This window comes from Lolium perenne, chromosome 6 (assembly GCF_019359855.2).
Source record: "Lolium perenne isolate Kyuss_39 chromosome 6, Kyuss_2.0, whole genome shotgun sequence".
NCBI lineage: Eukaryota > Viridiplantae > Streptophyta > Magnoliopsida > Poales > Poaceae > Lolium > Lolium perenne.
Window position 1 is genome coordinate 136709077 of NC_067249.2, and position 14781 is coordinate 136723857.

Consider the following 14781-nt stretch of genomic DNA (forward strand, 5'->3'; position numbering starts at 1 on the left):
TTTACCGACAAAGTCGTTGCATTAGGGTCCAAATACTTCAATTTCCTCAAGTTTTAGAGACCCAACGTCAATGTGCCACCAATCGCTGCAATGAAGTGACAAAACCCGTCATTAGGCAGTGAGGAGGCCCTGCTGGTGCGGAGGGGCAGCGACGGCGACTGTGACCATGAGCCCGAGGTGGCCAACTCGAGCGCGTGGAGATTCGTGGCTGCTCGAGGACGAACGGCGGCCGCCGCCTCAGGTGCGCGACCACATGGTGCAGAGAATGGGAACTTGCCGGGCACCTTCCGATGGCTCGGTTTGGAGCTCAAGATTTCCTTTTGGGTCCGGTCATTGATGCTGCAGATGTGGAAGTTTTTGATGTGGAGGAGCAGCTGCACATTGAGAGCTTGCGACGGACCCGACAGGAAAGAAGGATATCAGGAGAGAAAAATACTACCTGGACAGATGGAGAGATTAGAAGATACAATTGATGAAAAAAAAATCCTTTTCAGTAGCAAAGAAGAAATTTTAAAAATGTGAAACTATACTTTGGTGTTGGAAATTCCAGTGCAGATGATGGATTTCGGTTTCCAAAAGGCAAAGTATTATTTTTTCAAGCAATAAAAATTGTTTCTTTCTCTAGAAGCAAAAAATGTTGGGCCGTGCAGGACCCAGAAATTAAATTAATTTGTAGGGTATGCCGCATGTTGATCAATTGGACTTCCAAACAACAAAGAAAACGTGAGGTTCAGAAAATGTTAGGAATCATCCAAAAATGAGACTAACAAAGAATTTATGTATGAAAACAGAAAAACTTTGCAGGGACATATGTGGATTTAGCATATTTACAAATTTCATATAGGAATACGAACATATTTAAGCCGTTTCAAACGAACACTTGGTGTTTGTGCGAAAAATAACCAAAGGAATTTGCACAAAAATGATCAAAATTTGCATTAGATGTTTTTCTACAGCACATGATCTCTAATTTGTTGCAGAGCAGCTGAGAAACTCACCCCTACTACATGTAAGATGCAAAACCTCAGCCCCCAACCCTACTTTGGTCTCTCTTCTAACACTACTGGGGTCACTAGTGGTTACATAAAGCAATTCACATCTACTAAAACCTCTCAGCAACCCAACAAGTATCAACTACGCTACACGTGTTGCCTCAAGCTGAATTTCAATTACCAGAGCTCGAGTCCATCAGCTAGGTCCAGTATTGTGCAATTTCAGTTGCAGCCATCGAGGCATGATCGTCAAGGTGTACCGAGCATGCTACATATTTACGTCCAGAGAGGGTATTCGCTAGATGAGAGCACTCCAAACAGAAGAATCTCCTTCACCGCATCGGGCATGTACATCCTTGAGCCTCTCGACAGACTTGCATATGCCGCTGCAGCTCCAATCAAAGGACGCGACACAAACATTGCCAGCTTGCCCTTTCCACTCACAATCTGCAGAAGTGTTGATGCACAATTAGGACAGGCCAGAGAAGTGCATGATAAGGGTAAAGAGAGGTTAGAGAGGTGTATGATAAGGGCTGTTCAGCGGTGAGGAAGCAGACAGACCTGGTGGAGTTCCACAGCACATGTTCCTTTCATCTATATGATTAACCTCTAAACCAATAAACCACGACCCGAGTGATACATCTTCATTTGCATACTTGTGTAAGATAGGCCTGCCAAAGATCACAGGCATCATTAGATTTACTTCATTTGTATCCAGGGGATTATGATACAATATGGCCATCGACAAAACATACTGATTTATTGAGATATAGGTCGCAAGGTCTTTTGAGATGGCATATATCTGTCCCGTAGCATGGCGAAAGTACTTGTTTCCATCCTCCCCAAATTTCCAGGACTCAGGTTCATGGTACTTCAAGTTCCTATAGGACAAGGGCAGGTTCAAACAGGAAATTATAGTTTGTACCTCAAGCTAGCATTTAATTTCAAGAGAGTTCAGTTAGCATTACTTGTCAGCAAGAACTGGACCCGACTTCATGCAGCCAATGTAAGTTCTTGGTTTCGATTTATGCCGAGCAAGGGTAGTGGCAAGCATTCCTGTTTTTTCCATGTGCAACACACCGACAAGGTGATAAATATAATTGGGTTGGGTTTTTTCTCCAAAAGAAGGCTATAACATCAAAGAAATAAAATGCACCTAAGTTCACATGCACATCATCATCGACCTTGACGTAGAAGTCAGCATCCCAAATGCCCACAGCTGTGGAGAAGAAGATTTTTGTCTTTGCAGAGAGTTCATGATACCCTTCAACGTGGTCCTGGATGGTAAATCAACATCAAGAGGAACATGGTCAGTGCTAGTGCAAAAAAAAAGTATGATTGAATGTCACAACATAGTCGAAGAGTAGACCCTTACCAGTCTAAGAAAGTCCTGATGCTGCGCATCTTCTGCATCTATTGCTTTGTCCAATATACTATTGGATGTAGCACTGCACAATCACCAAAACAGTTCACATTTGTAAGGAACTACTAATTTTCAAACAGAAAGGAAGAACATGGATGAACAAGCTAACACCCATTATTGTGACCCTTGACCCACAGCAGGATAACTACTATACTGAAGACAGCCGACAGCATGGACCAGATGAGATAATATTTGAGAGAGAATAGACTTATTCTTTTTCGCTTGCGTCAAACATAGATGCATGACCTTTCCTAACATGGTACGAACTCCTAACGGATTTGACTCCTTCAATCCTAGATTTTCTAATACACCCCTATTACCTAAAGGACTCCTGATCTCCCTCTGTGACTCCCTGCTGCTAGTCCACAGCAACCATGTTCCACAGAAAGAGGGTGCTGAATTAAATCAGGGCTGTGTCACTGGTTAGCCATTGCAACTCAAGCAGTCAAGGTGCTCTGCTGGCAAATGGACAAATCGCAATTTGGTAAGAGTTTCTTTGCATGTCTTAAGCGCAAAAATTCGTGACAATTGTTGTTTATAACTTATTTCTGGATGCCTGCACCCTGCAGGAATACTAATATGTTCTATAATATGTCAGCAAGACAGCAACACCAACTTGTGTAGAGTTTGGAACACACACATTATCTATGAGACTGTAGAAATGTTAACAGAACTTGATTCATTCCAAAATAGAAAAGAAAATGCATCCAAGTGTCAAAACAGGCTCTAGGCAGAGAAAATTGGAAGACCAGAAATGATTAAACAGTATAAATGATCTGGCGGTAACAAGAAACAACTGATTACCTATGCCCAATAGTGAAGCGGATAACTATTCCCTTCTGTTCTTCAAGCTGTAGCAACTTTTCACCTAAGTGCAGTAAAAGAGCTTTATTAAAACAAAATAGCTAACATTTGAAACTCAATAAAAATGTAACAAACATCAAGCTGGAGGTTATTATAATGGTTATGGCTGACATTACAAAAAAATGCGCAAAGAAGAAAGAACAATATACATATATAGAGTTCACACCTACTTAATGAACAGCATTTGCTACAAGAAAAAAACATAAAGTTATCTTACGAAATCATTCGGCTAAAAAACAAGATACGCAGCTTATAAGATAAGTGTCGTGTACCAAATCCTAAATTTTCTTGGACAAGCATAGATAATAGACCTCTACACTAACCCCATAAGCTACCACCATTGCTCACCAGCTTCTACTTCTCTATGATCGCAGTGGATAAAAGTTACAAGGCCAGCAGCTTGCCGTTTCAGTGCAGTTAAGTTATTATGATTATTCGTTTGTCAGTGCCATGTACTGCATCAGGGGCATATTCCGAAAATCAGTCCAATAGATCTATTCAATCATGCCGTGATAGGAAAACATGGTGACTACAGAAATAAATAAATAAAGTCAAGATAAAGAGCCGTGATGCTGCTAACTGCAAATAAATGGCTTGTGGTACGAAACACAACCACAATATGCGAATTAGCTCATCAACATCCAAATTCAGTAAGCACAAACATGCTCTTATTCATCTAAATTAACAACAAAGAGTTACCAACCTTGTGGCATCCATGTCTCCCGGACTGAATCACGACGCTTGCGGCTACTGAATGCAGTGTTAACTCCAACAACCACAAATGCCTTTTTCCTTGGTTGGCTAGTTTCTGAAGTTACTGGCACACCTTTGCGGACCAGTTCCAACGTGCTTCGCTTGGCTGCAAGCTCCATCTGCAGCGTTGAGATTGACTTATCCAACAATCTAAGACCACAAACAAGCCCAGCAGAACATTCAGATGAAAATAGTCCGGACGCAGTTGAATTCTTTGATTTAACACTGGATGGGATCAAACGAACTTACTGTATGGCTTCGTGGGTCCTGGTTACCTCTCCCATTATATCCTTGTCTGCCCCATGCTTCTGCAATCAAAGTGTAGTGTTGAATCCAAAAGTAATGTACAAATTGATGGTGAGATCATGCGAATTAACTGAACTTAGAGACCCACCCTCTTTGTGTTGCAATCCTCTGACACGAGTTGCAACTCCTGATCCTGCCTCCTGCGTTGAGACATGATGTGGTTACTGGTATCTGGTGCTGTCCAGAAGCTGTAAAAGAACCCGAAACGGTTCGTCAAGATATAGCAAAGAGCAACCAAGAAGAAGCATCTCAAGTCCCTTTGACTTTGAGATCAAGAACTGAAACGTTTGTTGCCCTCTGTGCTATCTGTTTCAATTTCAGCCCCTGAACTTTCAGGAGAGCAACTGAACCAACCAACTTTCACAATAAATTCCAATCCCAAGTTTTTCTAGCTAAGTTGTTGTCCAGATGAAATCTGCCCAGCACAACTACTCTTGCAAGTAAAGCATAAATCCAACCGCACCAGGACAAACAGGCCCTTGTCCCAGCAAGCTTTACTAAATATACTAGTAGTAGCAACTGATAAGTAGGTAAATCCACATTGATTAGCAAGTACGAAACCACCCAAATGAGAGAAGCAAGCACGCCACCCAAATGAACATTCTCCTAGAAAATTGCAAGCTCTTTATGGCAGATCTCACACGAGCGTTTCGTGAAAACAACAGCAGCAAATTCATTCTCTCATAGAGAAAACTGCAGAGATGGGCATGGATTTAATGAAACAGGAAGAAAAAAAGCATTGCACCGGTCGACATCAAAACGCGATCTCCCGTGTTCTTAAACAAGAAATGCGAGCTTTCCACCAACCAAGATCGCTATGAGCTCGGAAGAGGAGAGACCAAAGAGAAGAGGACAGATTAAAACCCCGATCTTCCCTCCAAAACAAATCTCGGCACGACAAGGAATTCAAAACCGCCCAGCATAGCCATTGGCTAAGTTTATTGTAAAAAAAATTAGCAAAGCAGCTTTTTTTAACTGCAAGTCTCAGGCGAGTCAAAGACAACAGAAAATCTACCCTGCACGGTGCACCCCATCCGAGCCGCCGCGCCATTAACCTGGGCATAGCCCGGAGCGAGGAGGAGCGCGCGGTGAGATCCATCCAAGGACTCGTGCCGAGAGAAACAGGGAGGGAGGGAGGGAGAGAGAGACCCACCGGTTGGTGAAGAGCATGCCGAGCCCGAAGCTGAAGGCGCAGAGCACCAGCACCCTCCACCTCGCGGAGGACCTCCGGTCCAGCGCCCCGGCCTTCCCCTTCATGGGCTCTCTCTGGCGGGCGAGCCCGATGAACCGCGCCGCTGAATCTCAGCTTCGAGCGAACGAACTTGATGTCGATATTCCAAGCACAGCTTCCTCGGCTCGGCAGAGAAGAAAAGATTCGATGCTCCCTCGCGGAGATAGCGGCGAAGGCGGCGGTGACCAGCAGCAGCACGCAGGTCGCAGGGCTGTTCGAGTTTGTTTTTTGTTTTGCTGTCTGAAATTCCGAAATGGAGCGCGTGATTCCGATGGGGGGCGGCCTGTTTTGTTGGGATTTTTTCTCTTTGGAAAACACGTCTTTATTTTGTTTTTCTCAACTCCTTTTCGCGCTAGCTATCCCTTCTCTATCTTGGCCAGCTACCTGATTCTGAGAAACTTTTTTTACTTTTAGGGCGTGCCTGATTCTCGGTTTAATCCTCAGTCAATTGATGTCATTTTCACAATTTTATTATTTCGGTTACACGCGTTTTAGGTTTAAAATTTTTGGTTGTACCTGGAAAAATAGCAGACTTGTAAGTGAAAATCTCAGTAGCAACACATTTGTAACTGAAAATATGTAAGTTGCAACATCAATTGTAACTGAAAACTGAAAATCTTAGTTGTAACTTTATTTGCAATTAATATAATCGTGATGCAAATCTATCAGATTTAGACTTGTCTGAACACTAGAATGCCGAGATGTAGCAATTTCATTATCTTTTATTATTCCTATTGAACTCCTAATTTTTACTAGGCCACCAACGCTGCAAAGGTTTTAGGAGGCCTCCGATTTATAATTATATTTGCAGTTTTAGTTCAAATGACATGGAAGAAAAATAATCCAAGAAGGGGTTATGCGCCAGCCTATGCATAGATGCATGCACCTTTCTTTATTAGATCATTAAATATAGGTCAGACAAGAAACACATATCAAAAACTTAAGCAGCCACACCACATCTACAAACACGACAATAAAAAAAGATCACGCTAAAACATAAAAATCTCTCATCAACTAGAAATCAAAAACATCGCGTGTGTAAGACACACCCTAAGCTAAACGAGGGCGCTTATCTCTTAGCGAGCACCCGTGCAAACGCAAAGAAGTTGTCACAACCATCAACCATCAGTCAATTTTCAGGGCATAGGTCTACCGTCGACACCACTAGCCCAGACAACATCTCCACCATGTATGTGTCCGCCATCTCGTGACCCACACCGAGGCTCCGCTACACCCCACCGAGACTTGTCGTTGGTCTGTAGTCAGAATAAGCTCCCAAAAACGATGCCTTCAAGACAAAGAACGGCACCGAAAATATCGCATGTGTCCGATCTAGGAAGCCCAAATAAAAGGGCTTCCCCAGAGTCTTTCGAGCAAAGCGAGAAAAATAGGATGCCTTCGCCAGGGCACGACGCCAAAAGGGTCGACATCGTTCACCTCGGTTTTCAATGGCAGATGCGCAAGTCAAAACCTACCAATTATTAGACCATGATAACGCCGCCGTCGACGAGTAGGATGGATCAAAGATGCCTCGATCAAGCCCACTAGAGACTAGATAGGGTACAAAATAGCCACGTCGCCACAGATCGTCGTCGTGCATCCGCACAACCGTCATGTCCCCCTGCCGATCTTGAAGATCATAACCCTCCATAACACTTGTTGTCGCATCATCGCTGCTCCGAAAAATCACCGCCACAGAGTCGTGCCACCGAGGTGCTCGACTTGCAGTGGCGGAGCTAGCAGGGGCCTTGCCACCCTCCCCCCCCCCCCCCCCCGTCATAAGGTGCAGCAAGGGAGCAATGTTGATTTAGAGTAGACAATTTGGTGTAACATTGAAGTATTTGCTTGACCGGCCCCCCTAATGGAAAATTTACCTCCACCGGTCCCCCTAATGGAAAAGTCACCTTCGCTGTCCCCTTGAGTGTATATCCCCTTAGGTGTATATCCTGCCTCCACCCACGGCGACTCGTGTTGGCACACCCTTCCGTGAGGAGGGCAGAGCCACCCCCCCCCCCCCCCCCCCCACCCTGTCGGTGAAGCTTCGCTCGGCATCACCCTTGGCGGCGGCGGGGGTGGTAGGAGGAAGGGGTTGTTGGTGGTTGTCGCCGTGCGGGGCGACATGTTCTTTTTTATATATAAATAAAGAGATGATACAAATGAAGAAAAAATACTTGAGCACTTGCTAATATAAATGTACTTGGAAAGTTCATGCGTTAGCCGTTGGTAGTTGGGCAGGACGCACTGGGGCGTTGTGATCATGCGACGTGACGTAGGAGTAAAATCATTAGCCAGCATCGCAAGCTGTTGTTGCTTAGCTGTGTTGAATTAGGTCATGAGCGCACATCGGCGCATCGCTCCCGCCTCGCGGGATGCAACGGGTGAACCGAAGATTCCGCTCGAAACCCCGCGCATTATTAAAGAAGAAACCTCACAACTCACAAGAACATGACAGATAGATTCGAGCAACACAATTAGCTTTGATTAGCACTCCTCCTCCCCAGGACAGGAGCACACGCATATAGAGATGGTCGGCGAGGAAGATACGGGAGTCAAAGCCAGTTGAGAATTATCTATTCCTCGCCGATCCAAGCGACTAATTGAAGGAGATTCGTGGTCCGGCAAGAGGTATAAACTGGAGCATTGTTTAGTTGCTCGAGAGAGGTAGAGAACCATCGGAGATTTGGAGCACGAATAGGATGCACGTTATTAGCTGTTGTTTGGCGGGAAGAATAGATGCACGGCCCGACCGCCAGCTCTGTAACGTGCGTGCTTGCGCCAACGGCAACGTGCCAACGCCTCCTGGAATGGCAGTTCATCCACGGGCTCCATGGACAAAAACCCCCATCGCCCCTGATTGAGGTGCACTGGTACAGGTGAAATGTATACGGCTGGTAGGGACGACTGTGCCGACCTAGTGGCAGAAGCGAAATGGACCCATGCTTCAGTGAGCTTCACTTCAAAATCAAACTATGTGGTCACAGCTCACACACATGTAGCTTCGTTTCTAAGGGCATCCGAGCGGGTCGACACATTCGATCAAAAAATAACTGCATGCGTCTTTTTGTGTCGGACCACGAATACGAGGCTAGTTTAGGTTTTTCCACCAAATTAGTGCGATATATGAAACAAAATGGCCATACAAATAGCTAAAATAGAGGTTCAAAATACTTTATTATTACATCCAAATAAATACCAAACTCTATGTGCATTGCCATGCATGAATAATAGATAGAGCATAGTTCACAATTAGCAAATAAATCAAGATATAAGATTGACTACTCATTATTCTCTTCATGGCCAGCCAATACCCACGGATGGTCAATCAAATCCTTCTCTAGGCGTTTGGAAATATTGTTGCCAGAGATTTCAACGTTTAAATTCAGAAACTCCTCCCAAGTTCATGCCCTAGGGTTTGGCTCAACCAACTCACCATGAAAGTTCCATCTGTGTTCATTGGGACATCGGGACGATCCATCTCGACGGTCATGTTGTGCATGATCACACAACATGTCATCACCTCATGCATGGTCTGAAGAGACCATGTTCTAGCTGGGTGACGATCAAAACCCCAGCGAGCCTGGAGCACACAAATGCCCGCTCCACATCTTTCATAGCAGGCTCTTGTATGTTGGCAAACCTCTTTTCTTTCTTTGTTTGAAGATTACAAATTGTCTTCGTCAGTGTGGTCCAGTCAGGAAAATGCTATCAGCTAGATAATATGGCTTGTCATATGCATTGCCATTGATCTTATAGCTCACCATAGGAGCAGTGCCTTCCATAAGCCGGTTGAACACCAGAGAGCAGTTGAGCACATCGATGTCATTGTGGGAACCAGTCATGCTATAAAACGAGTGCCAAATCCACAAATCATGTGGTGCCAGCCTCAAGAATAACAGTGCATCCCTCGACATGACCGTTGTAAAGACCCTGCCATCCAAATGGACATTCTCTCCACTGACAATGCATGCTACCAATCATGTCCGGCAACCCTCTAGCCTCAGTGATCAACAACAGCCATCTAGTATCCTCAACAGTTGGGGCTCCCAAGTAAAGTTCGTTGAACACCGCACTCACAGCTTGGGAAAACCGGTACATGGAACTAAGGCAGGTGCTCTCACTCATTCGTAGGTACTCGTCGAAGATATCACCAGGCATTCCATACGAAAGCATGCGAATCTTCGAAACATTTTTGGTCAAAGGTGAAGCCTAGCTTACCAGTGGCATCGAGCTTGCATTGAAAGTAGGGGTCGTAGTCTCTGACGCCCCGTAGAATGGCCATGAACATGTCTCTTGACATCCGGTAGCGGTGCCGGAACTGGAACATGTGCTCCTTGTACACCGGATCAGTGAGGTGGGAGTAGTCTTTGTAGAGACGGGCATGCCCACCGACTCGGTTGCACAATGATACGTCTCAAACGTATCTATAATTTCTTATGTTCCATGCTACTTTTATGATGATACTCACATGTTTTATACACACTTCATGTCATTATTATGCATTTTCCGGCACTAACCTATTGACAAGATGCCGAAGAGCCAGTTGTTGTTTTCTGCTGTTTTTGGTTTCAGAAATCCTACAAAGGAAATATTCTCGGAATTGGACGAAATCAACGCACAGAGTCTTATTTTTCCACGGAGCTTCTAGAAGACCGAAGGGGATACGAAGTGGGGCGATGATGCGCCGCCACCATAGGGCCGCGCGGCCAGGGAGGGGCCCACGCCGCCCTATGGTGTGGGCCCCTCGTTAGCCCTCCGACTCTGCCCTTCCGCCTATTTATTCCCTCCGTCACGAAAACCCTATTACCGAGAGCCACGATACGGAAAACCTTCCAAAGACGCCGCCGCCGCCAATCCCATCTCGGGTGATTCAGGAGATCGCCTCCGGCACCCTGCCGGAGAGGGGAATCATCTCCCGGAGGACTCTTCATCACCATGATCGCCTCCGGATTGATGTGTGAGTAGTTCACCCTTGGACTATGGGTCCATAGCAGTAGCTAGATGGTCGTCTTCTCCTCATTGTGCTATCATGTTAGATCTTGTGAGCTGCCTATCATGGTCAAGATCATCTATTTGTAATGCTACATGTTGTGTTTGTTGGGATCCGATAAATATGAAATACTATGTCAAGTTGATTATCAATCTATCATATATGTGTTGTTTATGATCTTGCATGCTCTCCGTTGCTAGTAGAAGCTCTGGCCAAGTTGATACTTGTAACTCCAAGAGGGAGTATTTATGCTCGATAGTGGGTTCATGCCTCCATTGAATCTGGGACAGTGATAGAAAGTTCTAAGGTTGTGGATGTGCTGTTACCACTAGGGATAAAACATCGATGCTTTGTCTAAGGATATTTGTGTTGATTACATTACGCACCATACTTAATGCAATTGTCTGTTGTTTGCAACTTAATACTGGAAGGGGTGCGGATGCTAACCCGAAGGTGGACTTTTTAGGCATAGATGCATGCTGAATAGCGGTCTATGTACTTTGTCGTAATGCCCGATTAAATCTCATAGTAGTCATCATGATATGTATGTGCATTGTTATGCCCTCTTTATTTGTCAATTGCCCAACTGTAATTTGTTCACCCAACATGCTATTTCTTATTGGAGAGACACCACTAGTGAACTTTGGACCCCGGTCTATTCTTTTACATCTGAATACAATCTACTGCAATCATTGTTCTTTACTGTTCTTTGCAAACAAACATCATTTTCCACACCATACATTTAATCCTTTGTTTACAGCAAGCCGGTGAGATTGACAACCTCACTGTTAAGTTGGGGCAAAGTATTTTGATTATGTTGTGCAGGTTCCACGTTGGCGCCGGAATCCCTGGTGTTGCGCCGCACTACACTCTATCACCAACAACCTTCACGTGTTCCTTGACTCCTACTGGTTCGATAAACCTTGGTTTCTTACTGAGAGAAACTTGCTGCTGTACGCATCACACCTTCCACTTGGGGTTCCCAACGGGCGTGTGCTTTACGCGTCAACAAGCTAAATTTCTGGCGCCATTGCCAGGGACGTGAAGGAAAATTACACCACAGAGATTTCTAACTCCCACATCAACTGCACGCCAGCAAATAAATTTCCGGCGCCGTTGCTGGGGAGATCAAGACACGCTGCAAGGGGAGTCTCTCACTTCCAATCTCTTTACTTTGTTTTTGTCTTGCTTTACTTTATTTTATTTACTGCTTTGTTTGCTTTCTTATATCAAAATACAAAAAAATTAGTTACTTGCTTTATTTTATTTACTGTCTTGTTTGCGTTCTCTATATTAAAAACACAAAAAAAATAGTTACTTGCATTTACTTTATTTTATTATCATGACTAGTCCCGTAGCTGTTACTCTATCACCTGAGGAATCGATCTTTACTTTTAAACAAGGGGGTGAGGAGAGTTTTAAAGAAGCTTGGTCTAGAATTTTTGATTCTTATAGTAAAACTGAACCTAAAATGACTCTAAGTTTTCTTCTTACTAACTTTTATTTTGGGCTTATTCTTTGCTATAGATATGCCTTAGATGCTGTAGTGGGAGGAGATTTCCTTCACTGTGATAGGGATCAAGCTTTTAATGCCATAAAAAAATTGGTTACATCATCTAGCTCCGCTAATAATTTTGATTCATCTCTTGCTAGCATTCATAATATATTAAACGCTCTCGAAACAAATATATCTTGTTTAAAAGAAGGATACAACCAGATTCGCGAATATTATGATTATGTTCCAGTAAGCTTTGAACCGTCAATGTGGGTGCCTACTATTAAGGTTGCTATTTGTGGTAAAACTTTTCATGCCCGTTGTGATATTATGTCTGAGTTTTGCCTTATGCCTAAAAGAATTTATGAATCTTTAACACTGTGGGAACTTACTGAAGGAGGAGAAGGAATAACTCTTACTGATAACTCTGTCATAATTCCTAAGGGAATAGCTGAAGGCGTGTTCACAGCCCTTCTTGGAAGAACGGTATCCACTGATTATCTCGTTGTTGAATGTGTAGGGACAGGACAAATCACACTTGGAAGATCACTTCTGAAACTCATGGGAGCAATCATGGATGTGGGGAGAGGCACTCTAAATTTTACCTCTACACCCTGTCATATATTCCCTAAACCCAAGAGTAAGAATAAGAGTAAGAAGGGTAGGCGCAAAGCCCCAGGTAAGAATGTTAATGCTTCATCTCTTGATAATACTTGATACACACTTTCTGCGCCTAGCTGAAAGGCTATAAAGAAAAGCGCTTATGGGAGACAACTCATTATTTTACTTCTGCACTTTTGTTTTATATTTGAGTCTTGGAAGTTGTTACTACTGTAGCAACCTCTCCTTATCTTTATTTTATTGCATTGTTGTGCCAAGTAAAGTCTTTGATAGTAAAGATGATACTAGATTTGGATTACTGTGCAGAAACAGATTTCTTACTGTCATGAAATTGAGCAGCCCCGTCTGTGGGTAACTCAGAAAAATCTGCAAATTTACGTGCGTGATCCTCAGATATGTACGCAAATTTCATTCAATTTGAGCTTTTTCATCTGAGCAAGTTAAGTACCCCAGAAAAATTCGTCTTTACGGACTGTTCTGTTTTGACAGATTTTGCCTTTTATTTCGCATTGCCTGTTTTGCTATGTTTGATGGATTTCTTTGTTCCATTAACTTTCAGTAGCTTTGTGCAATGTCCAGAAGTGCTAAAAATGATTATGTCACCTCTGAATATGTGAATTTTTGATTATGCACTAACCCTCTAATGAGTTTGTTTTGAGTTTGGTGTGGAGGAAGTTTTCAAGGATCAAGAGAGGAGGATGATACAATATGATCAAGAAGAGTGAAAACTCTAAGCTTGGGGATGCCCCCATGGTTCATCCCTGCATATTTCAAGAAGACTCAAGCATCTAAGCTTGGGGGTGCCCAAGGCATCCCCTTCTTCATCGACAACTTACCAGGTCACCTCTAGTGAAACTATATTTTTATTCCGTCACATCTTATGTGCTTTACTTGGAGCGTCTGTATGTTTTTATTTTCGTTTTTGTTTGAATAAAATCAGATCCTAGCATTCTTTGTTTGGGAGAGAGACACGCTCCGCTATTGCATATGAACACATGTGTTCTTAGCTTTACTCTTAATGTTCATGGCGAAGGTTGAAACTGCTTTGTTCATTGTTATATGGTTGGAAACAGAAAATGCTTCATGTGGTAATTGGTATAATGTCTTGAATAATTTGATACTTGGCAATTTTTGTGCTCAAATAGATCATGTTTAAGCTCTTGCATCATGTACTTTGCACCTATTAATGAAGAACTACCATAGAGCTTGTTGAAATTCGGTTTGCATGATTGGTCTCTCTAAAGTCTAGATATTTTCTGGTGAGGTGTTTGAACAACAAGGAAGACAGTGTAGAGTCTTATAATGCTTGCAATATGTTCTTATGTAAGTTTTGCTGTACCGGTTCATACTTGAGTTTGCTTCAAACAACCTTGCTAGCCTAAGCCTTGTATTGAGAGGGAATACTTCTCGTGCATCCAAAACCTTGAGCCAAAAACTATGCCATTTGTGTCCACCATACCTACCTACTACATGGTATTTCTCTGCCATTCCAAAGTAAATTGCCTGAGTGCTACCTTTAAAATTTCATTCCTTGTCTTTGCAATATATAGCTCATGGGAAAAATAGCTTAAAAACTATTGTGATGAAGAATATGTAGCTTATGTATCTTATTTCTTATAAGTTGCTTGTTGAGCGGTAACCATGTTTCTGGGGACGCCATCAACTATTACACCTTTGTTGAATATCATGTGAGTTGCTATGCATGTTCGTCTTGTCTGAAGTAAGGGTGATTTATCATGATCAAATGGTTTGAGTATGCATTGTGGTGACCCGGCATACCACTGCATGGTGTAGTATGCAAGTCTGATATAACACCAATGAAACACTGTTCCACTAGTATTATATAGCTCAGAGTGGTACAACAGAAACATATGCGGGTCCAAGGTATGTCTATAGAATTACAACATCGAGTCTGTTACATAAAATCATCACAGCCTCCTACTTTACAATGAGGTAAAACTACAAATAAACTCCAGAAGAACGACTCGTAGTCTAGTCTTATCACGAACTCTACTTGTAGAGTATTTAACTGGCTAAAGAGGCTAAGAATAGATTCTAGCTAAATAGGAGCTAGGTTTAGGAAACTAGTTCCCTCTTATGGCTAAACTA

At 43.2% G+C, this 14781-nt stretch overlaps 1 protein-coding gene across 1 annotated transcript; it reads right to left on the reverse strand.

Annotated features, from left to right (window-relative positions):
* Positions 1 to 886: 886 nt before the first annotated feature.
* Positions 887 to 5842, reverse strand: LOC127334417 (beta-1,3-galactosyltransferase 7). The gene is made up of 11 exons (XM_051360866.2): positions 5492 to 5842; positions 4427 to 4526; positions 4282 to 4340; positions 3983 to 4182; positions 3220 to 3283; positions 2368 to 2440; positions 2149 to 2269; positions 1961 to 2048; positions 1748 to 1873; positions 1554 to 1663; positions 887 to 1439 (listed from the first exon to the last, which is right to left on the reverse strand). The coding sequence occupies exons 1-11, from the start codon at positions 5593 to 5595 to the stop codon at positions 1291 to 1293; spliced, it is 1194 nt and encodes a 397-aa protein (XP_051216826.1). The 5' UTR covers positions 5596 to 5842; the 3' UTR covers positions 887 to 1290.
* Between the last annotated feature and the right edge of the window lie 8939 nt (positions 5843 to 14781).

Coding starts and splice junctions, on each gene's coding strand:
- LOC127334417 (XM_051360866.2), bottom strand. CDS start 5,595: ATGAAGGGGAAGGCCGGGGCGCTGGACCGGAGGTCCTCCGCGAGGTGG. Junction 3,284..3,982: donor GGAGACATGGATGCCACAAG/GTTGGTAACTCT, acceptor TACTGCACTTAG/GTGAAAAGTTGCTACAGCTT. Junction 1,440..1,553: donor GTGCTGTGGAACTCCACCAG/GTCTGTCTGCTT, acceptor ACACTTCTGCAG/ATTGTGAGTGGAAAGGGCAA.